This window comes from Rhinoderma darwinii, chromosome 1 (assembly GCF_050947455.1).
Source record: "Rhinoderma darwinii isolate aRhiDar2 chromosome 1, aRhiDar2.hap1, whole genome shotgun sequence".
NCBI lineage: Eukaryota > Metazoa > Chordata > Amphibia > Anura > Rhinodermatidae > Rhinoderma > Rhinoderma darwinii.
The window spans coordinates 31,250,660-31,274,122 of record NC_134687.1 but is presented as its reverse complement, the minus strand read 5'-3'; the positions used below and the strand labels follow the sequence as shown (position 1 = coordinate 31,274,122).

General features: G+C 46.5%; 1 protein-coding gene across 6 annotated transcripts in view; it reads left to right on the top strand.

The window, feature by feature from the left end:
* The window catches only part of POLN (DNA polymerase nu), a 219,602-nt gene that overhangs the window by 181,187 nt on the left and 14,952 nt on the right, over positions 1 to 23,463 (top strand). For all 6 annotated transcript variants that reach the window (XM_075857050.1, XM_075857041.1, XM_075857059.1 and 3 more), the window contains 3 exons: positions 13,285 to 13,395; positions 15,470 to 15,548; positions 18,917 to 18,984. In XM_075857050.1, the coding sequence (XP_075713165.1) occupies positions 13,285 to 13,395; positions 15,470 to 15,548; positions 18,917 to 18,984 (258 nt within the window). The remainder of the gene's footprint in view (positions 1 to 13,284; positions 13,396 to 15,469; positions 15,549 to 18,916; positions 18,985 to 23,463) is intronic.

Sequence of the window (23,463 nt, the reverse complement as noted above, 5' to 3'; positions counted from 1 at the left end):
CATTACAGCCCTGGTGGAGAAAGTTATAGAAATTTTGGGAGAAGGCCCACTGACCAGTTTGATTCCCAAGGAAGACCCATTTGCAGGCGGTGTAGGAAAAGTGGTCACATTGAGCGAGAATGCCAGCATTTAAATGTGAATCTCCCCCAGGCCAAGGACCAACTCTCGGGAGGAGAGCGCATAGATCCAGATCAGTCAGAGTGGATTCCCCGATACATTGGGCACTGTCCTGTGGTCACTATCCAGATAGATGGAATCCCGTTTGCAGCATTGCTAGATACCGGTTCGCAGATGACAACAATACAAGTGTCACATTATGAACGGCATTGGAAGCTAGATCAGCTATTGAAACCTCCACAAACATGGATTAATGTTATAGCCAGTAATGGACAGATCATTCCCCATCAAGGATATTGGGAGCCAACAGTCAGAGTTGGACAGACCGAACTCCCACAACAAGGCCTGATAGTGGTTGACGTTCATGATGATGAATTTCCCCCAGTGGTCCTAGGCATGAATGTGCTGCAGAACTGTTTTGAAGAACTTATGGTGGCCCTGAAGAAGGATCTGGGCTTAGCCCCATTGTCAGAAAGAAGAGTAATCCAGCAAACTCTCCGCTTGTTGCATGGACACCAGAAATTTGCCAACCCAGATGGAGAAATTTGCAAGGTCCGAGTGAGTGACAGACGACCAATATTGCTGCAACCAGGTACAGAGACTATGATATGGTGCAGGGAACGAATGGGACTGCGTGGTCAAAATTATGAAGCCTTCATGGAACCAGTATTGGTGGAAGGGAATGAGTCTGTGATTGCGGCACGTAGCCTAGTAACTGTCACCCAGGGTAGAGTACCCATACGTCTGATAAATGTCAGCGATCAAGTTGTTAGATTATGGCGATGCCAGTCAGTTGCCAAGCTATCAAGAATTACCTTTCAAGACGTCTTGAACCTAGAGGTCACCGCCACGCAACATACCACCCAAACAGAAGTCTGTCCTGATAAAATCCCTGATACTCCATGGTGGGAAGAAATACATATTGGCGACAAAGACACTCCAGATGAATGGAAAGATGGAGCCCTGAAAATTGCCAAAGAACATCACCAAGCATTCAGCAAGCACCCTATAGACTTTGGAAGAGTAGATGTCATCCAGCATACCATCCCAACTAGTTCACACCCACCAATAAGGGAAAGATACCGTCCAGTACCTCCGTCTCTATACCAACCAGTGAAGAAGTTGATTCAAGAAATGAAAGATTCAAATGTCATACGGGATAGTCACAGTCCCTGGGCTGCACCCCTGGTGTTGGTTAGAAAGAAAGACGGCAACATTCGCTTCTGTGTTGATTATAGGAAGCTAAATAATATCACCCACAAGGATGCCTATCCTTTACCAAGAATCGAAGAGTCACTGACAGCGCCAGGATCAGCCGCATTCTTTTCCACATTGGACCTGACAAGTGGATACTGGCAAGTACCAATGGCCCCTGAAGATCGAGAAAAGACAGCTTTTACCACATCAATGGGCTTGTTCGAATTCAACAGTATGCCATTTGGGCTGTGCAATGCCCCAGGAACATTTCAAAGACTGATGGAGTACTGTTTAGGCCATAAGAATTTTGAAACGGTCCTCTTGTATCTAGATGACGTCATTGTTTACTCTAAGACATATGAAGAGCATTTGAAGCACCTGGGAGAAGTGTTGGATGTCCTCATCAAGTACGGTTTAAAAGTCAAGCTGTCAAAGTGCCATTTGCTGAAGGTGCATTACCTGGGACATGTTGTCAGCGCTGAAGGAGTCATCCCAGATCCAGACAAAGTGGCTGCAGTGAAAGATTGGCCGACCCCTACCACCATTCAGGAGGTAAGAAGTTTCCTTGGATTTGCGGGTACCGCCGATTTATAAAGAACTTTGCCCAAATTGCAGCACCCCTACAGGAATTGTTACGAGGCCAACCCAATCGTAAGCTACAGAAGAATGTGCCGATACTCTGTTCTGAAGCTCAAGAGGCCTCCTTTAATAAACTCAAACAGATGCTAATTGAAACCCCCGTGTTGGCTTACCCAGACTACAGCCGTCCTTTCCATTTGTACACAGATGCCAGCAAGAAAGAATTGGGTGCTGTGCTTTCCCAAGTACAGGATGAGAAAGAAAGGGTGATAGCTTATGGAAGTCGAGCCCTTAGAAGTACAGAAAGAAACTATGATAACTACAGCTCGTTTAAGTTGGAATTCCTTGCACTCGTGTGGGCCATTACTGAGAAGTTCCGGGACTACCTTACTGCAACTTCATTTGTAGTCTTTACCGACAACAACCCCCTGGCTCATTTAAACACAGCTCGGCTGGGAGCTTTGGAGCAAAGATGGGCATCCCGACTAGCCAACTTCAAATTTACTATCAAATACAGAACAGGAAAATCGAATGCGAATGCACATGCACTGTCCCGGCTGCCTACAGTAGAAGAAGTGGACAGAGATGAGAAGAATTGGGAAGAGGTGGAAATGCCTCCTTTCTATGCACAATTTGCCAACCAAAATGCCATGACAACAAGAAGAGGAACCCCCGCCCCCATCTACACATGTGCCTCTTAATCTACAAACAGAGAAAGTACATTGGGCTCAGGTCCAGAAAGAAAGCAGAGTCTTGGAAAGTTTAAAAACCCTTCTTGAATCTGGAAGAAAACTCAGCAGGAGTCAGCGTATCAGTGCCGATCCAGAGTTGGTCAAACTGTTAAGGCAGAGAAGACGGCTATTCATGGGAAAGGGTCAGCTATACAGACGCACTCTAGATCCAATCACTTATGAACGTGTGAATCAGATTGTGGTGCCCCGGCAGGACGCCAGCATAGTCCTCGAAGCTTACCATGACAAGTCTGGTCATTTTGGGTGTCAAAAGACTGAAGCCACTATAAGAAGACGGTTCTTCTGGATTGGAATGAGAGAGGACATTGAAAAATGGTGTCGAGAATGTACTTCATGTGCAGTGAGCCGAAGAGAGCAACCTGGCCAGAAAGCGCCACTACATCCTATTGTGAGTCATAAGCCGCTGGAATTAGTTGCACTTGACCATGTGAAGCTGGAGCCAAGCAGAACTGGGTTTACCCATGCTCTGACCATCATTGACCATTACACAAAGTTTGTTGTAGCAATGCCCGTGAAGGATTTGACAGCCAAGACCACAGCTGAAGTCTTCTGGAAAACCTTTGTTCTACCGTATGGATATCCCAAACAGATTTTGACGGACCAAGGGTCTGCGTTTGAGTCACAATTGTTTCAAGAGTTCTGCACCCTCTATGGCTGTAAGAAGTTACGAACAACTGCGTACCATCCACAATGCAATGGACTCTGCGAAAGAATGAACAAGACACTGATAGAAATGCTGAAAACTGTGCCTACTCATCGAAGAGCAGATTGGCCCATTCTTCTTCCAGAGCTAACTTATTTGTACAACAATACAGTCCATTGTTCCACCGGATACACTCCATACTTCCTGATGTTTGGTCGTCAAGGCAAACTACCGTCTGATATAGCTATGGAAGTTCAAGTCAGCGATACCATCAATCCACTACCACGAACAGACTGGGTAGCAGAGCATCAGCGTCGCCTGAATGAAGCCAATGAAATGGTTGAGAACCGGATGAAAGTCGTACGTCAGAGACAAGAAGAGGACTATAATTCCAATGCCAATGCTGAACCTTTGAAAGTTGGGGATCGAGTCTGGTTAAAGAAGAACCACAGAACCAGCAAGCTAGATGACTATTGGGAACCAAGGCCGTACACTGAGAAAGCCATTCCTCATCCAGAAATAGAAATCTACGAGATTGGAAAAGAAAACGTAGAGAGTACCAAGGTGGTACACCGTAATCAGCTGAAACTTTGCCTGTTGAAGGACTCTAGAGAGGAAACCATTCCAGATGAGACACCCTCTGAGGGAAGACTAGAGTTACCCATGGAAACTGCAGGTAATATGTTCCCGTTTGACTGGCCTTTCGGTCCTTGGATGCAACTAGGTGTCCCACAAGTTGTCCCTAGCCAAAGTGTGCCGATTGAGTCCCACCCACAAGTTGTTCCGAGCTACTGTGAACTTATTGACTCTCAGCCCCCTACTACTTGTGATCCTCCTAGAAGGTCGGAGAGAGCCACCAAAGGTAAAATGCCTGAACGATACTGTGACTGAATAGACATGTCTATACTGCAGACTATTTCTATGGAGCCCTATAGTTACATTTGACCCCCCAGTTGGCTCATGCAGCCTTGATTTGATTTTTGAGACACAGAGACTGTCCTGAACTTTATTTTGAAACCCATGTTGCGCACGTTGCGCCACATCTCTATTGAGTCTATTGAAGTGCATCGCAAGGATTGTCGGCTGTACCATGCGCCTTGCAAATGGCGCCAGAAGATGTCTTGCCATATGGACGTTGTTGCTGGATATATTGAGAGTGACACTAGTTTTACAGTATTGCCTTAATATTTTTGCCTTTCAGGAATGCACTATGGACATTTGCCGTTATGATGCAAAGTTTACCTTTAATATGTGAATATGTTATATTGCATATTTTTATCCCGTTTTTGTTGCAGGAGAGACAGTGTCGGGGACGACCCTGATTTTACCGGGGACGAATGTGATACCCAGGAAAATTGCTGTTTATTTACGGTCATTGTACTGTTGCTTTAGTATGCAGGTTTTAATGTGCTTTATTATGTAATCATGGTTGGTACTGAATTCACTTCCCTATATGACTCGGCAGAAACATAAATGGGCTGCTTCACCTTTAAGATGTATTCTCCAGAGAGAGGGGAGGGGTGTAGCTAGCTGGGGACACAGGAACAAACCTCACCCAGTGCAGTGTGTGAAGCAGAGCAGTGCAGAAGTGAGGAGAAGTGTGCAGCAGCGTGCAGCATCGTGCAGGCAGAGGAAAGCAGACAAGTCAGTGTCTGTAGTTGGATTCAGTGAGATGCTGCAGCAGACATGTGGAACTGAGAGGAATTCTGTGAGAGGATCAGCAACAGCCATGTGGAAGTGAAAGGAGTGCAGGTCAGTGTGTATTGCATGTGGCACAGAAGCCAGACAGGGAGCTTGGACACTACTGAGAGTGCCTAGAGCAAAGCAAGGAGCTTGCACACAGCCTAGAATCCCCAAGGGACACCATTCCTCTGTGATAGTGCAACTGGATTGGGACAGTCAGCAGCGCACCTTCCAGCACAGTATAGAGAAGAAAGAGGAGCAGACCTCACAGCACACTTGGAGGAATTACAGACAGAGTCAGGGAGGTGAAGAAGGTACCACCATTTGCAATACCCTGTGATATGTTTATACTACTTAAAGACATTGCCTCTGTAACAAAAGTAACCACCAAGCATATTGTGCCCAGTAAAACTACTGTGAAAGTTTATTGAACCCTGTCTCCTGGAACATCCTTATTTCGGGGTACACCACATAACATCCCAGGGGACAGAGAACAGTGTATCCTACAAGCACCACTTATTTCACTGGTTCTGCGGCCCGAGGCGCGGGAGAGAGTAATTGCGCCACCGTGACCAAAGGGCGCGAATACCAACTTCAGCTCAGAGAGCCCCGCCCACCGCGACTCGGCGCCCGCGTTACCACATGACCACTGATATCCCGGACTAATCAGAACGGGGGGTACCCGATCCTACACTCCTGTCAGGGTGGTGGATGTGCATCTGTAGTCACTTCCATTAATGTATATGGAAGATATGGAAACAGCTGAGTAAGGCCCTGTTTACATGGAGTACATTGGTGCTGTTTTTGACGCGGAAACAGCACCAAAAAACGCCCGAAATTGCCTCCCATTGATTTCAATGGGAGGTGGAGGCATTTATTTCCCGCGAGCACTATAAACCGATCGCGGGAAAAAGAAGCGACATGCCCTTTCTTCAGCGTTTCCGTCTCTGACCTCCCATTGACATCAAAGGAAGGCAGAGAAAGCGGTTTTCGCAGCATTTTTTTCCCGCAGCGCTCAATAACTGCGGGCGAAAAACGCAGCAAAGAGAGTGCAGGCAGGTCAAAATCTGCCTTAAAATTCCTGATGGAATTTTGAGGCAGATTTTGCTGCCTTCAAAAAACTCTGTGTGAACAGGGCCTAAGCATGCTCGACTATTTCTGTTTCTCCCAAAGACTCTAAATGATTGTGCATTTGTCACAACTTTTCTGCTGGGAATTGGGTGCTGGGCACCCCCCCCTTTTGGTGATCTGTGGGGATCCCAGTGGTCAGACCCCACACATAAAATATTTATGGCATAGCCACTAATATGCCATATATGTTTTTCATTGGAAAACCCCTTTAATATGGCACAGTTGGACATAGATTACATGGTATAGAACAAAATGTGAGAGAGAAACCTCAAAAATTACTGATGCACATATAAAAAAATCTAATTTTAAAGACTTTTAGTCTGTTTCAAATAATTTTACCTAATAGTACAAATAGTCTATAAGTTAGTGAAAATCAGTACATTTAATTGCAGAGTTTTTAGCAATGAGATTAATGTCTTAGAATGTACATTAAAAGATTTTTTTTGCTCAGACCAAAAGCCCCTTAGTCCTGAACTATATGCTGCCAAGTGTCCCTGTGTCAGTGTTTTCCATAGCAACCACATTCAAGCTTTCATTTTCCAATGAACTACCTGGTTGCTATGGAAACACTTTAAACTCAGAAAAAATAGTATCTACATATAAAACATATACATTCTCAAGCATCCACATGATATATACTTCCCTCTTAGGCCTTATTCAGATGGCGGTGTTCGGTCCGTGATACATGGACTGTGTGTCGTCTGTATTTCCCGGACCGACCACAGTTCATGGTTTAGTTATCTATGATGTTAGGAGTACCTGCCTCTCGCGGAAATACTGTCCTGTACTGTAATCATGTTTTCAATATGGGATAGTATTCCCGCAGGGAGACAGGGACTCCTAGCATCATAAATAACTAATCCCTGAACTGTGGTCTGTACGGGAAATACAGCCAACACACAGTCTGTATATCATGGACCAAACATAGCTGTCTGAATAAGGCCTTAGTCATGCGTAGTCAAGTTCTGCCTTCCTGAAGATCTCAAAGGCTGATGAGAAGGTAACTGTAAAGGATCTGCCAGGCACAGCTTCGGGGTTAACTTCCATAGGTAATCAGTCTTCACCTGAGTCTATCTCTCTGAGACTGACTCCAGCTTCCACCACTCAGGCTGGCAGGCTTAGGAGTGGGAGAGCCTATCGCAGCCTGGCCAGACTCAGCTAGCTCCCGCCCTCTGTCTATTTATACCCTCCTTTCCTGTTCCTCCTTGCTTGTGATTCTTTCCGTGTGGTTTCCTGGCCCAGCTACAGCTCCTAACTATTTGATCCTGCTCCATACTGACCCTGGCTTTCGGACTACTCTTCTGCTCTGCGTTTGGTACCTCGTGCTCTCCTGGTTTAACTTGGCTTGTTCACCACTCTGTTGCTCACGGTGTTGCTGTGGGCAACTGCCCCTTTCCCTTTGCTTTATATTCCCTTGTATGTTTGTCTCGTGCACTTACTGAGCGTAGGGACCGCCGCCCAGTTGTACCCCGTCGCCTAGGGCGGGTCGTTGCAAGTAGGCAGGGACAGAGTGGCGGGTAGATTAGGGCTCACTTGTCCGTTTCCCTACCCCTATCATTACAGTAACACAATAAGTTGTCCCAAGTTCTTTAGGGAGCAGGAGAAAATCCCCTTCATAAGCATAGAGTTAAAAGGGGTTTTCCGATTTTATATAAATAAAGCGAAATAACTATATACGTTAAAAGTTCTACAACTTTCTAATATACTTTGTGCTACAATTCCTCCTTATTTTCTAAATATTTGTGAATGAGGACAGTCTTATGTACATCCAGAGGAAAACCATACATAGATAGTCCCGATATCAGCAGAGAAGTGGGTACAATTGTATCCAGTCTAGACAATGCTCTGAGCTAAACAGCCTGGACTCCAGACTGATACATTGTAGCAAAGTGAGATTTGTGCAGCTGCTGATGATATATTTAGCTCATATAGCATTGCCTAGAGTGTATACAATTGTACCCATTTCTCAGCTAAGAGCAGGACTAGGTATAAATTAAATTGCTGCCTCTGAGTATAAAGACTGTTCTAATTCACTGACTGCAAACAAATATCTCGAAAATCTGTAATTGAAACACAAAGTATTTTAGAAAGTTTCATAAAAAATTTTTATACAGTGACTAAGCTTGCTTAAGACTAGATAACCCTTTTAATTGATAAAATTCTGTCTGCCTGCATTCACCACTAGAGGGAGCTTAGGAGCTTACTGCATACTGTGTTTGTAATTAGTTCAATGTATAAACTGTATACAGTAAGCTACTAATCTCCCTCTAGGGGTGAATGCAAGCAGAAAGAATGTTATAATCTATGTCTATGTAGGGGATATGGAGCTCTATATCAGAAAAATTTAGAATATAAAGATATTAGCACAGTGTTTTGGACCTGTTTAGATAAAAAGAAAAACAAATTGGTGGTCAATGGTCAACAAACACATAACAAGTCTGAAACTGGTTGCTAGGGATGTGCTGCCTGACAATGGTCGAGATATCATGTATATGTGTAACCTATGCAGCTGCACGAAGGCCCAGTCGGTAAGTTGGCCCGCTGCTACCTTAAAATCAGCTTTTAGCTTTCTACAGTCCATTAGATTACATGTAACAATAAATGTAATAGGTCACAATTACCTGTCACATATTCATGCTTACCCACTGTAAATTGGTATCAGATTTATAATAAATAGTCTGAAATAAATTTCACGCTTTATAATGACAGTATTTTAATATAATATTTTTACTTAATTTTTTATAAAAACAAATTATCAGAAGGTGAATGATTTTAATGGAAAATATAACCAAACTTGAACTTCTAGAAAACGCGCAGCTATTTACAAGAAAATGTAGGCTGCGACATAAAAAATAGCTTTCTGTGGAAGCCACAGGAGTGTAAAACAGGACTAAAATAAAAAGTGGAAGGCAATAACAGGAACTCCTCAAAATGCTTGTTTATACTTATAACTCAAAGTTTATATTTGTTGTTCTCAGATGGCCGGTGTATGAAAATATTCACAGTGTTGCCGATGATTTGTTGTGGCTTTTCCCTTTATAAACATAAAGGAGCAAATAACTCATAAACTCATCAACACACACAAAGTATAAAACCATTGAAAATGAAGTGATAATTATAATAAAAACAATTAGAATGAAAAATCTGTCTAAGGCCTGATTTACACGAGCGTGTGCGTTTTGCGCACGCAAAAAACACGGCGTTTTGCGTGCGCAAAAGGCACTTAACAGCTGCGTGTGTCATCAGTGTATGATGCGCGGCTGAGAGTTTTTCGCGCAGCCGCCTTCATTATGACCCTCCGTTTGGATGTTTGTAAAAAGAAATGCAACGTGGTGCTTTTCTGTTTACATTCAGAGTTTGACAGCTGTTGCGCGAATCACGCAGTTCGCACGGAAGTGCTTCCGTGCGGCATGCGTGGTTTTCACGCACCCATTGACTTCAATGGGTGCGTGATGCGCGAACAGCGCACAAAGAAAGGACATGTCGTGAGTTTTACGCAACGCACTCGCGCTGCGCAAAATTCACGCATTGTCTGCACGGCCCCATAAACTAATATAGGTGCTTACAACACGCGTAAAAAGCACGCGCGTCGCACGCGCGTATATTACGCTTGTGTAAATGATGCCTAAGGCCCAGTTCACACTGCAGTTTTTGGCGCTGATTTTAACACAGAAACCAATTTGGGAACAATGAAAAAAATGCCCCAAATTTCCCTCTATTGATTTCAATGGGATGTAAAGTTGCTTTTCCCAGGCGTTTTTTGTCTGCTCGCAGAAAAAAAAAGGCGTCATGTCCAATCTTGCAGTGGTTTCCGCCGCTAAACCTCCATTGAAATCAATAGGAGGCAGAAATAAAAGTGCCATTCATTTTGAGTGTTTTCTGACGTGTTTTTTTTATTAAAAACCGCCCACAATTTTTGCATTTGCTTAATAATAAAAATACGGTAACCACCTTAAAAAACGCGTCAAAAAACGCTTGCATTTCAAATTCTGCCTCAAAAATCCTGAAGAAATTTTGAGGCAACATTTTTCTGCTTGACAAAAACGCTGTGTTCATACCGTTAGGCTATGTTCACACATGGCGGATACACACACAGAGTAACTGCCCTGGGCGCCGCAGGGAATTCCGGCCAAAAAACTGCACCAAATTGTGGTGCAGTTTTTCGGCCATAATATCTGCTGCAGAAAACTGCACATTAAAAAATATAATTTCATACTTACATAGCCATGGCAACGTGTCCCTCTGCCGTCCTGTGATTGGCTGCATCTGTCACATGGGATGAAACATCATCCCAGGAGCAAGAAGCACAGAATTCTGGGTAAGTATAAGATTTTTGTTTTTTGTTCTGAGTTGCGATCTTTCCGGCGGAATCGCTGCTTTTTTGCGGAAAAAATCTCAACATCTTCTATTTGATGCGGTTTTTACCTCCCCATTGAACTCAATGGGGAAAACCCGCAACAAACAAAGCAGCGATTACGCAAATACAATTGACATGCTGCAGATTTAAAAACCGCACTGCAGGTCAATTCTGAGCTCATTATTTACAACGCACGTAGGTTGAGATGTGTTCAAATCTCATCTTTGCTGCTACTGTTTTATGCTGCGGATTTTCCGCAACGAAATCCGTACATATGCTACGAGTGAACTTACCCTTAGGGTACAGACACATATAGCGGCCACCTGAGCTGGACAGGGGCCGATACATGGCCGCTAACTGCGGCAACAATGTGGTTTTACCACTAATTGGTGCATTTTTTAAATAATTTGAATGTCCACGTAGTTTTTGCAGGTGAACGTGCGGACATTACAAGCATTTGAAAACCGCACCAATTTGTGTAAAAACAGCACTGGGGACAGGGGCCGCTACGTGTGTACCTTGCTTGTGTTACAAAAATATATATCTTTATTGGATGGATGCCAGAGGCTACATGTGCGACGTCGACGTTTCGGTCGATAAGACCTTCGTCGGGCACTGAGCCGTGCTGGGGACTGGATCGGTGCAAAATATAATGCGTATGTAGCGCTGCTATAGTGAGTACTGGGCGGCTTACCGCTCTAGATGGGCTACGTGTGTACCATTATGGCCTGATTGTTAGCAAGATGTTCTAGCTCTTCATTCATTTCTAGAACATAGGCTAGGGCTACACAACGACATTTGGTTTACCGTAACGTGACAACAAGCATGAGCATATTGAATTTTTTTGCGATGGTTGGTTGAACTTCTGTGACTTTGAGGTTGTGCTGTGCCAATCAGATGTATCCAGTTTTCTGCTCTCCCTCTCATGACATGTAGTCTCACGGACACAGAGAGAGAGAAGCTAATGCTCCATCCCTCTCTTCCTCCTCCTTGTATAGTAGTTACCATTGAGAGGATTTCCAAAAATGTACAGATAAACTGCAGCTGCATCCCCCTCCTCCCTGTCTAGTATTTACTTTTTTAGACCAGATGGATTTTTTGGTGACTTAGCAGGTTTCTAAACATTAACAGATAGGCTGCAGGCAGAGAAAAGGGAACTACAGGCCGCAGAAAGGTGATGAAGATGCCACTTTCCCCATGTAAGATATATTGCAAAATTGTTTAAATTTACATGTACCATTGAAGTAAGCAAATTACAAATATAACAATAGGAATGCTTTCAATTTTGCATTGTGGGGGGACAGAAAATGATTGGTTGCAGGTATAAGAAGTGCTCCATAACACTTCGGCAGATCCTTTTCTTTTCTGATGTTGGTGCTTACTGCTTATGGGATTTAAGGCCCTTTTGAGCAGACTTGTTCGTCCCCATACTCTCGATCCTTGCACCATGCAAATAGGGGTAACAAGCACCGATTGACATGCTTTTATTGTTGATTGGTGCTCAGACCTGGCCAGAAAATCTGCCTGTATAAAACCAGCGTTAAGAACAGGCATGGGAAAGTGTTCCTCAATGATATTAAAGGGAATGTGTTGCCAGAAAAACATGTTGTTTTTTTTTTAATTAAACATTTAGTGTGTGGGTGATTAAACATTGTTAAAATTTTTTTTATTTTTTTCACGAGTCAGGTAATATTATAAATAAATTCTAATTTATAATATTTCCCATTTCTGGTCACTAGATGGAGCTATTCCCAAAATTGCAGCATTGCAAAATTTGGTGAAAAGCCCTCGCTCTAGTGAGCTCTCAGCATCCCCCCCTCCTTTATCCTGGCTAGTGCCGGGATAAACGAGGGGTTTGAACGGTGTAACCTCCTACACTGTGTGTCGCCATTTTTTGAGCTAACACACAGTGTAGTAGGTTTACATACAGTAGTAAACACACACAAACACGGAACATACATTGAAATCTCTTACCTGCTCCTGCCGCCGCGGCTCCCTCCGGCCCGTCCGCTCCGTCTGCTGCCGCTGGTCCAAGTGCACAAGTCCGGAAGCCGCGACCGGAAGTAGTAATATTACTGTCCGGCCGCGACTTCCGGTCCACAGGAAAATGGCGCCAGATGGCGCCAATTTCAAATTGGACTGTGTGGGAGCGGCGCATGCGCAGTTCCCACACAGACGCCGTACACACAAGTGAATGGGACGGGAGCCGTTCGCAGTCCCTATGGGACTGTGGCTGCCGTATTCCATGTCTGTATGTGTCGTTAATCGACACATACAGAAATGGAACAAAAAATGGCAGCCCCCATAGGGAAGAAAAAGTGTAAAAATAAGAAAAAGTAAAACACAAACACACAAATAAATATAAACGTTTTTAATAAAGCACTAACATCTTTAACATATAAAAAAAAAATTTGTGATGACACTGTTCCTTTAAGGACAGGAAATCCAGGCAATCCCTTCCGCCCTGATCACAAATCTCAAATTTCTCCAGTTCTGAGAACCTCTAGAAACATTGAAAAAATTTTTTGCCATATATTGCGCCAACATATTCCGCAGCACGGTATATAGACTGTCATTAGTCCCTGTCACTTTTTGGACACACAATCTAATTTTTAATGTTAAACACCAACTAGGACCAGTTCATTGGAAATCAAATTCACCTATCAGTGTTTCTAAATGTGGACCAAAAATGGAAAACCTGCAACAACAAAACAACCCACATACATGTGACTGATATTATCAGCTTTATATAGGTTTCACTTATATACGTTGCTCACTTTATGTTTCTTCTGTTAAAGTGTTTTTATTATTGTTCTGTTCTATAGGATTTGTGATCTCACTTATGGGACGCAAGAGGCCTCTCCCCCATATCCATTCAAGGAACTATGGTCTGAGGGCCCAGGCAGAAAGGCAAGCTGTCAATTTTGTCATCCAAGGTAAATACAAGTGATCACTTAGTACAGCAGAAGCAATGTCATAAGTGCTGTTCACATCTGTATTGGAGGCACTATTAGGGGCATCCATCGCATATCCAGCCGAAAATACCGGACACAATAGTGCGCTATTGTTTTTTATAAAACCACAGACACTGCGGCGGAAACCTGACAGAACCCATTAAAGTCAATGGGTTCTGTCAGCCGCCGATGGTCTCCGTCGCTCAACAGAACCGGCGCTTGCAGTATTTTCGTTGTTCCGCTTCTCTGACGTAGCAGAACAATGGAAAGCCGGACGCGGATGTGAACAGACGGATGTGAACAAGGGTAAAATCACACAGACAGTTTTGTTAACCAAAGCCAGAAGTGGATATTAAGGATAGAAAAGGTGTATAGAAAAGACTGATGCATTTCCATTCTTTGGTGTCCCCTTCTATATTTGGCTCAAAAAAACGGAGCCAAAAACTGCGTGTGTGGTCCTTGCCTAAGGCCTGTTGATTGCAATGCTACTTTAAGATGTTACAGGCATCATAAGGCCATGTTCCCACCTGACGGATATGCTGCGTATAAACCACACAGCGTATCCGACCTGGAACCCGCAGTATATTCTGTCCGAAAAGCGCACCACATTATAGTGCGTTTTTTCTGACTGAATTTCCGCTGCGGAAGGCAGCGTTATAAACCGCTGACACTTACGTAGTTTGTTGTTATGGCGATGTGTCCCCCCATCGCAGTCCGGTCCGGCCTCCCTGTATGACGCTGCAGCCCATGTGACCGCTGCAGCCTGTGATTGGCTGCAGCAGCGGTCACATGGTATGTAACGTCATCCCAGGAGGTTGGACTGCAGGAAGGAGGAGGGCGTTCTAGGTAAGTATGTTTTTTTTTTAATTTTCCGTAGTTGCGATTTTTGCGGCATAATCGCTGCGAATACACCGCAAATGTCACAAAACTTCGCTTTCTGTTGCAGGGTTTGCATCCCCATTCAATTTAATGGGGAAAACCCACAACGGAAAATCAACAAAAACGCATCATAAATTGGAATTAAATTCCACACCGCAGGTCAATTTATTAACGTTTACGCTGCTTTTTTTTTCCCGCCGCTTGGGCATGAGATAATATGTTTAGTAGAGTTAGGGAGCATCCAGATATGGTGGATTTGTGGTGCGATTACGCAACGCAAATCCACAACAATTTACTGTACAGTCAAAGTGGATGGGCCACATGTAGCGTGGAAAAAGCAAGAATGCACACCGAAAGCAAAGCATGCTGCGGATTTTTAAAGAAGCAACAGATTTCCATAGCGGATTTCACTCATTGCAATGCATAGGGTAAAACCTGCAGCAAATCTGCTACGTCTGGAAGCACCCTAACACATGCAGAAATTGGGCGCCACGTCTTAACGCGCCCTAATGGTCCTTTTGCATGGGCAGACTTTCTGAGGATAACCAGTGCCGATCCACAATAATAGCATGCCGATCATCATCAAACGAACAGTCGTTAATCCGATCATTCATCCGCCTACAGTTTGCGTCTTGTTGGTAGCACATCCCCTGCCTACACGAGGGGATGTGCTGCCAACAAATTATTTATTGAGCCGCATAAAAGATGTTTACATGGATGAGCGTTCGTTCAAAGGCTCATTCGACCGATCATCTGCCCGTGTAAGAGGGGGCTCTAGGCTGGGTTCACAAGTTGTGGTTAAAATGTGTTTTTTTTGGCGTGAACCAGCTAGTAGTTGGTGTAGATTTTCTTCTCTGGCGCACAGACAGTAGAAGATGCAACAAATTTAGTAAGAGGCACGCGCTTTTCTGCATCTTACTCCTGTGGGCTTCATTCTAAGACTGGCGTATGAAATGCCACTCTTAGTAAAAAATACCCCCAAAGTATGTTAGAAAGTTACATAACTTTTTATGATACAATGAGTTTGCTTTACTTACATATTACGAGGTAGAAAATGGAAACCTGAAGGTAGTGGATTATGTGGTGGAATCACAATTGTATTTCTGAGTCTAATCATTTCTGCATTTGGTTTTAATGTATTCTTCTGAATCATGTTTTATATGACTTTATTTTCTAGGGTCTGCTGCTGACTTGTGCAAACTGGCAATGATTAAAATTTCTGCGTCAGTCGCATCGTCTTTTTATTTAACGGCAAGGTTAGTAGACGTTTATATAAATGCTAATTAGTTTACCATATTTGACTTTTTTTTTTACAATTTTATTATTTCTTGTTAGCTATTGAATTCTGTACCCTTGACTATTGCAAGTCATTTACACAATAGGGAGAAGAGTTTTAGGAGTACATGAGCACTTTTATGAGTGTTTAATAAAATAACAACACGTCATCCTGTGTGAAAAAAGGTTGGTCATTTATTTTAATTGAGGCAGAAATACATTACCGACATCCCATGCTCTGTTTTATATCAAAATAATAAATTCCGATTATAAAAAGTACTAGCAAATATACTTTCTCTTCTGTGAAGTTAGTACCAAATCCGCTCCATTGTTTCGTAGTTATATCTGATACTGGGAAATTTGGGTAACAACCAAAATTATAGCACTCTTAGGGCAGATTCACACGAACGTTGCGTTTTTGCGCGCGCAAACAACGCAGCGTTTTGCGAGCGCAAAAACCATTTGACAGCTGCGTGTGTCATCCGTGTATGATGCGCGGCTGCGTGATTTTCGCGCAGCCGGCATCATAGAGATGAGGCTTGTCAACGCCCGTCACTGTCCAAGGTGCTGAAAGAGCTAAATCTTTCAGCACCCTCGACAGTGAATGCCGAACACAACAGCGAAAAACCTGTAAAAAAAAAAGATAAAGTTCCTACTTACCGAGAACTTCCCGGCCGTTGCCTTGGTGACGCGTCCTTGGTGACGCGTCCTTGGTGACGCGCCTCTCTTGACATCGGGCCCCACCTCCCTGGATGACGCAGCAGTCCAAGTGACCGCTGCAGCCTGTGATTGGCTGCAGCCTGTGCTTGGCCTGTGATTGGCTGGAGCTGTCACTTGAACTGAAGTGTCATCCCGGGAGGTCGGACTGCAGGAAGGAGACAGGAGTAATCGGTAAGTTAGAACTTCGTTTTTTTTTACAGGTTAATGTATTTTGGGATCGCAAGTCACTGTCCATGGTGCTGAAACAGTTTAACTCTTTCAGCACCATGGACAGTGACTATCTCCTGACGTCGCGTACCGATAATTTTTTTGCCGGGATCGGCCAAAACGAGTTTGGCCGAACCCGGTGAAGTTCGGTACGCTTGTCCGGCTTCGCTCATCGCAAAGACACTCCGTTTGGATGTTCGGAAACAGAAAAGCACGTGGTGCTTTTCGGTTTTCATTCATCCTTTTCACTGCTGTTGCGCGAATCACGCTCGTCCCACGGAAGTGCTTCCGTGTGGTGCGCGTGATTTTCACGCACCCATTGACTTCCAATGGGTGCGTGATGCGCGAAATACGCAGAGTTATTGAACCTGTCGCGCTTTTTGCGCAGCAGACAAACGCTGCGCAAAAAGCACGGACTGTCTGTACTGCCCCATAGACTTGTATTGGTCCATGCGTGCCGCGTGAAAACCACGCGGCCCGCACGGACCGAATACACGCTCGTGTGAATCCCCCCTTAGGGTAAGTGCACACACACTAATTACGTCCGTAATTGACGGACGTATTTCGGCCGCAAGTCCCGGACCGAACACAGTGCAGGGAGCCGGGCTCCTAGCATCATAGTTATGTACGATGCTAGGAGTCCCTGCCTCGCTGCAGGACAACTGTCCCGTACTGAAAACATGATTACAGTACGGGACAGTTGTCCTGCAGCGAGGCAGGGACTCCTAGCATCGTACATAAGTATGATGCTAGGAGCCCGGCTCCCTGCACTGTGTTCGGTCCGGGACTTGCGGCCGAAATACGTCCGTCAATTACGGACGTAATTAGTGTGTGTGCACATACCCTTAGGCTGGGTTCCCACAGTGCAGATTTTCTGCTGATTTTGCCTGCATTTTGTACATCAAGATCAGAATTGGATCCAGCAGAGCAGACCTATAAGACCTTTCTTTATATATTTCTTCTGTTTGGGTTCTGTTCCTGGTTTTGGCTTAAAAAACCGCATGCAAAATCTGCAGCAAATGTGCACTGTGGGAACCCAACCTTAAAGGGCATGTTCACCTTAGTAGCCAGTTTTATGTATATTGTCCTAATGCATCTAAAATTAAAAATGAATCAACTTTGCAAATAGTCTTGATTAAAATGTCCTAACCTTTTGTATCTACAGCTCCTATGCAGACCTAACAGACTAGTATAGTCTGATCTTGCAGCAATACTCTCTTCCATCTGTCACCTACTTTTTGGTAACCTAACCAATAGTATATTAACAAGAAGTAGCGGATGAGTGGAAGGAAGGGATGGGCAGCACAGTGGCTCAGTGGTTAGCAATATTGCCTTGCAATGTAGCCCTGTATTCAAATTAGACCAAGTACAACATCTGCATTAAGTTTGTATGTTCTCCCAGTGTTTGTGTGGGTTTCCTCCGGGTACTCCGGTCTTCTCCAACGTGCCAAAAAACATACAACTTCTATACAGCGCTGTGGAATATATTGAAGCTATAAAAGCAACATCAATAAAAAGTAGTATGAATCAGACTGCACAGGGTTTGTTTGTAGTCTGTTGCTATGGAGATGCATAGGTCAGCATAGAAGCTGTAGACACAACAGTAGTCAAGAGTATTTGCAAAATTGCTTCAACTTTTCATTTTAGATGCATTGGAACAATAGGAAAAATTAATCGTGAAGGTGGACATTGCCTTTACGATATTGTCACCCAGCTTTCCTAGAGTCCTAAATGTTATGTAGAGAGAGGGTTGACAGGAAGTGTCCCAACATAACTAGGCAGTTGGGTGACATTTGCTTGGTAGAAATGTAATGGCGGCCATATTTGTTCTGACCCACCTTTCCAGCCAGATTTTGTGTAACAACTTGACAGAAGAGGATGACTCAAGGATTTATATTTAGGGCCTGCTCACATCAGTGTCGGGCTTCCGTTCATGGGTTCCGTTCGACCTTGCATTGGAGGAACCGATGAACTGATAGCCAAATGGAAACCATAGCTTCCATTTGCATTACCATTGATTTCAATGGTAATGCTTCCATTGCAATTGGTTTCCATTTGTGCCCGTTCTGTAAGGTTTCCTTTTTTTTTAGCGGAAACAATAGCACAGTCAACTGTGTGAAAGGGCCTTAAGTACCTTCACTAGAAAATTTACATACAAATATCCACACATATAGCGCCATAGAAAATAAATGGAGTGGTGGCCGAGCATGCGCTGTACCGCTCCATTCATATGAGGTGCACAGGGACGGCCAAGTAAGCCCGCTCTCCAGATCGGTGTGGGTCCCAGCAGGTGGACCCCCACCGATTTATATATTTATCATTTATCCTGTGGGTAGGTGATGAATATCGATTATGGGAAAACCCCTTTAAGATGTTACACTTTGAAGAATAATCCCACTGACACATGATCAGTTTCTTACAGGCTTATTGCACAGATTCATGATGAATTGTTGTTTGAAGTTGAGGATTCCCAGCTACAAGAATTTGCAGGTAAAATCAACCGTATACCACCATGTACAATGAGGGAAACATGCTAAATATAAGTAAGGTACAGATTAAGCACTGCACATAAAACATTTTTGCAATAATTGGAACAGTGTTACACATAGAAAGAAGAGGCTGGACGCAGCCCGCAGGGATTAAGGGAGGCCGACATGACCGTCCTGGTAGGGAAAGGGTTACTTAGGTGAGGGAGAGTTGGTAGGAGCTGGAGGAGGGACGGGGAGGAGTTAAGGGGGACGGGGGGGCTGTTCTGCGCTTCCCGCTGTTTCTCGGCATTGAGCCGGAAGCAGCGGGAGGAGTAACACAAGAACAGTAAGCTCCCCCGTTGCCCGTGCTTTTAGTGATGGCAGAGGCCTTAATGTTGGAGCGGCTGCGTGCCGCTGCTGTGCACCACGGTCCCGGATGGCTAGAGGAGACCGTGGTTGCCATAACGAGGATCCCGGACGCCGTTTCGCCACGTCGGGCACGGCGTTCGGGGTCTGTTGCAAAGGACAGGCTCCCCTCCCCCGGCCCCCTCACGAGCATGGCTATGGCGGCGGGGGGGGAGTCGGCAACAACCGCTCCTGCGCTGGGCGGGCAGAGAGCGTTGCCAGGGGTGACGGCGACGCAGGCCGGGTCGACCCGTCCCTCTCGGCGGTCCCGACCTCCAGAGCGCCTCAGCCCGGAGGCAGTCCCGCGGACACGGCGTCGCAGGGGGAGCCCGATCCCGGACGCTGCAGGCCAGGCAGCTGGGAGGACCGCCCCTTCCCAGGCCCTGCGTCCTGGCAGGAATCCCAGGCCGCGACGGGGTCCGGCGGTAAGCAGGGAGTCGCAGGCTGGGCTCCCTGTCACCCCTCCCCCATCGGATGGAAGATGTGGAGTACAAGGTACGGCCGCCCCGCATGGTGATGTTCCGGCCAGGGGGCAGGCTTCGTCAGGATCGTCTAGACGGACGCCTAGATCTGCGGCGACGTCGAGGCAACAGGTCCGGTCGGAAGTCTGGGTCCCGGCGGTCAGGCGGCAGGTTGCCGGCCCATCGGTCAGCGCGTCCTCATCCCCGTTCCGAAGATGTCGTTGGGATGGACAGTCGTCGGCGAGAGAAGAATTGGAGGAAGGTGAACTGGACGCGTATCGTCGAGGTCAGGATGGTCCGGCTGACGGGAACACAGCGCCTGTGCAGCCCGGTGAGTGTATAACTCCATCATTGTCTTATCCAGCGATTTTTATGTCAGGTGTCGGCGGGGGGGCTGCTAGCATTGCATCGGGGGCCGGTAGTGGCGTGGGCGGACGCGACGGAGTGGGTTTGGCAGACTTAGTGGGTTGCTTACGGGAGCTGGTGGGGCGCCTGGACAGGGCCGCGGCGCCGGTAGTAGCGGAAGTGTCCCCTGCGGTAGTTTGGGAAGGCCCCAGGGACGTGGGATCGTTACAGGCGCGTCCGGTGGCGGCGGTTAGAGAGGCGGTCGCGGTGTCGGTACAGACCGAGGCGCAGAAGGACGGCGATCGAGTGCGTATTGATGATCGTGCTCGGGGGGAGGTGTACGTTTGTTTTGAAGGTCCGTTGGGGGCGCATTTAAAGCAGGAGGTGCGCGAGCGGATCTGGAAGGACGAGTATGTTGAAATTTTTTCTCTCTTGCCGCTCGCTAAATTTAATTTGGATAAGAGCAAGCGGGATGAGAGTAAAAAGGACGAGGAGGAACGGCGGCGGTATAGGCTTATCCCGCAGACGTTCGTTAATTGGTCGCAGGCGTTCGCCATATTGGCTAGTGTGATAGGGGAAAAGGCGCCGGAAAATTGTTCGGCGTTGTTTTGTTATTTTGATGCTATTGGGGAGGCTCATAGGGCGTATGGGGGGCAAGCGTGGCTGCGATACGATGAGCAATTCCGTCAGCGGAAGGCGGTTCGGCCGGCGATTCGGTGGGACCAGAAGGATATTGCTCTCTGGTTACGGGTTACGGCCCCGGTTAGGCAGTCCTTTCCCGGGAGCGCCGGCCAGGGAGGCCAGTCTAGTCAGGTTGGACAAAGCGGCGGGGGAAAGGCGGGGTTTTGCTGGCAATTTAATGAAGGTCAGTGCAAGTTCGGGGCCACGTGCAAGTTCAAGCACGTGTGTTCCGAGTGTAATGGTGCATCACACGGGGCGGAAAAATGTCTGCGAAAAAAGAGGTCAGGTAACCAGCACGCGGCTGGTCAAGGGGGTGTCGCCGGTGAGGGTGGAAGAGATGGCCCCTTATCTAAATGAGTATCCGGGTATGGGCGGCGGTTAAGTTGCTTTATGAAGGGTTTTGTGTTGGTTTTGTTATTCCTCCGCCTCCTTATGAGGTTCCGGTTACGCGGAGGAATTTAAAATCGGCTTACTTGCATGCAAAAGTCGTGTCGGAAAAGTCGTTAAAAGAAGTTTCGTTGGGCCGCATGTCGGGGCCGTTTGTTGAGTCGCCGGTAAAAGATTTAGTTGTGTCCCCTTTGGGTATTGTCCCTAAACGCGAGCCCGGAAAATTTCGTTTGATTCAACATTTATCGTATCCCAAGGGTTCGTCGGTAAATGACGGGATTGATCACGAGTTGTGCTCCGTAGTTTATACCTCATTCGATAAGGCGGTGGGGTTAGTGCGGGCTGCGGGTCCTGGGGCGCTGCTGGCAAAAACTGACATCGAGGCGGCGTTCAGGTTGTTGCCGGTCCATCCAGAAAGCCAACGGCTGTTGGGTTGTTTTTGGAATGGGGCTTTTTACGTGGATCGGTGCCTTCCGATGGGGTGTTCCCTTTCTTGTGCATACTTCGAGGCGTTTAGTAGCTTCGTGGAGTGGGTAACGAGGGGAGTATCCGGGGTCGATTCGTTGATCCATTACTTGGATGATTTTTTGTGCGTTGGCCCGGGGGGTTCGCCGGTTTGCGGTAATTTGCTTCATGCTCTACAGAAGGTGGCGAGGGAGTTTGGGATTCCTTTGGCGCCGGAAAAAACGGAGGGCCCGGTAGCGACGATTTGTTTTTTGGGCATCGAAATAGACTCGGTGGCAATGGAGTGTCGTCTCCCGGCGGATAAGTTGGGTGCGTTGAGGCTGGAGGTTCGACGGGCTTGTAGAATGAAGAAAATGGCGCTGAGGGAGCTTCAGTCGCTGCTGGGGAAGTTGAATTTCGCCTGCCGGATTATGCCGATGGGGAGGGGGTTTGGTAGGAGGTTGGCGGCGGCAACGGCGGGAGTGCGTGCGCCGCATCATTTTGTGCGGCTCAAGGAGGAGCACCGAGCTGATCTTCAGGTTTGGGATGACTTCTTGGGCCAGTACAATGGTCGCTCGCTATGGATGGCCCCAGCGCAGGATACGAGTGATTTGAATATTTTCACGGATGCGGCTGGGGCGGGTGGTTTTGGAGCTTACGGGGGAGGTCCGTGGTGCGCAGGTCAATGGCCGGCTAGCTGGGTGTCCAGTGGACTCACGCGGAATCTGGCCCTGCTCGAGCTGTTTCCCATCGTGGTGGCGGCTACCATTTGGGGGGACAGGCTCAGGGATAAGAAGGTCCGTTTTTACTGCGACAACATGGGGGTGGTGCTTGCCATTAATAACATCACGGCGTCCTCTCCTCCGGTAGTTCAATTGTTGCGACATTTAGTGTTGGTGTGTTTGTCGTTGAACGCGTGGGTGGTGGCGGTGCATGTCCCGGGTGTACGGAATTGTATCGCTGATGCTCTTTCTCGCTCGCAGTGGGACCGGTTTCGGCAATTGGCACCGGGAGCGGAACGTCTCGGTTTGGCTTGTCCGGAGCATCTTTGGGATCTGGTCTCGGTCCCGTAGAACAATTGGTACAAAGGTCTTTGGCGCGCACGACGTGGAGTGCTTATGCTGCTTGTTGGAGGCAGTGGGAGGAGTGGGTAAGAGAGTTGGGTGACGTCAATACGGATAGAGACAGGTTGGTGGCACTTTTGTACTGGTTAGGGGACGCCTGGGAGGCGGGGTTGTCAGTGGCGAAGGTGAACCGGTTCATATCTGCGGTGGCGTTTGGGTTTAAGTTGCGGGGCTTTCAGGATGTATCGAAGGAATTTCTGGTATCGCAGGCTTTGAAGGGGTTGCGCCCCGGGGTCGGTTATGTGCCCAGTAGAGTGCATGCGGGGTTTTACGCCAAACAGGGGGTCTCCAGATTTGCCTTTGTTACGTCAGGTGGACGGGTCGTTTTTGTCCAGGTTTCAGTTTGGAGCTGTATTTAAAAAATGTTTGATGGTGGTTGGTGTCGCGGCAGGCTCATATTCATCTCATTCCTTCAGGATTGGCGCAGCAACAGAAGCGGGGCGCTGGGGGTTGGATGATGAGGGGGTGAGGCGTAATGGTCGTTGGGAGTCCAACAGGTTTAAGTCCTATGTCCGCCCCCATATGTTATGAATTTTGCTGTTAACGCTATACAAATGTTATATGGTGGTGCCTAATTGTTTTTTCCGTTTCAGATTCGCCTCCGTGTTTGGTGTGGTTGGTGGGTCATTCTTACGTGCACTGGGGGGCTTTGAG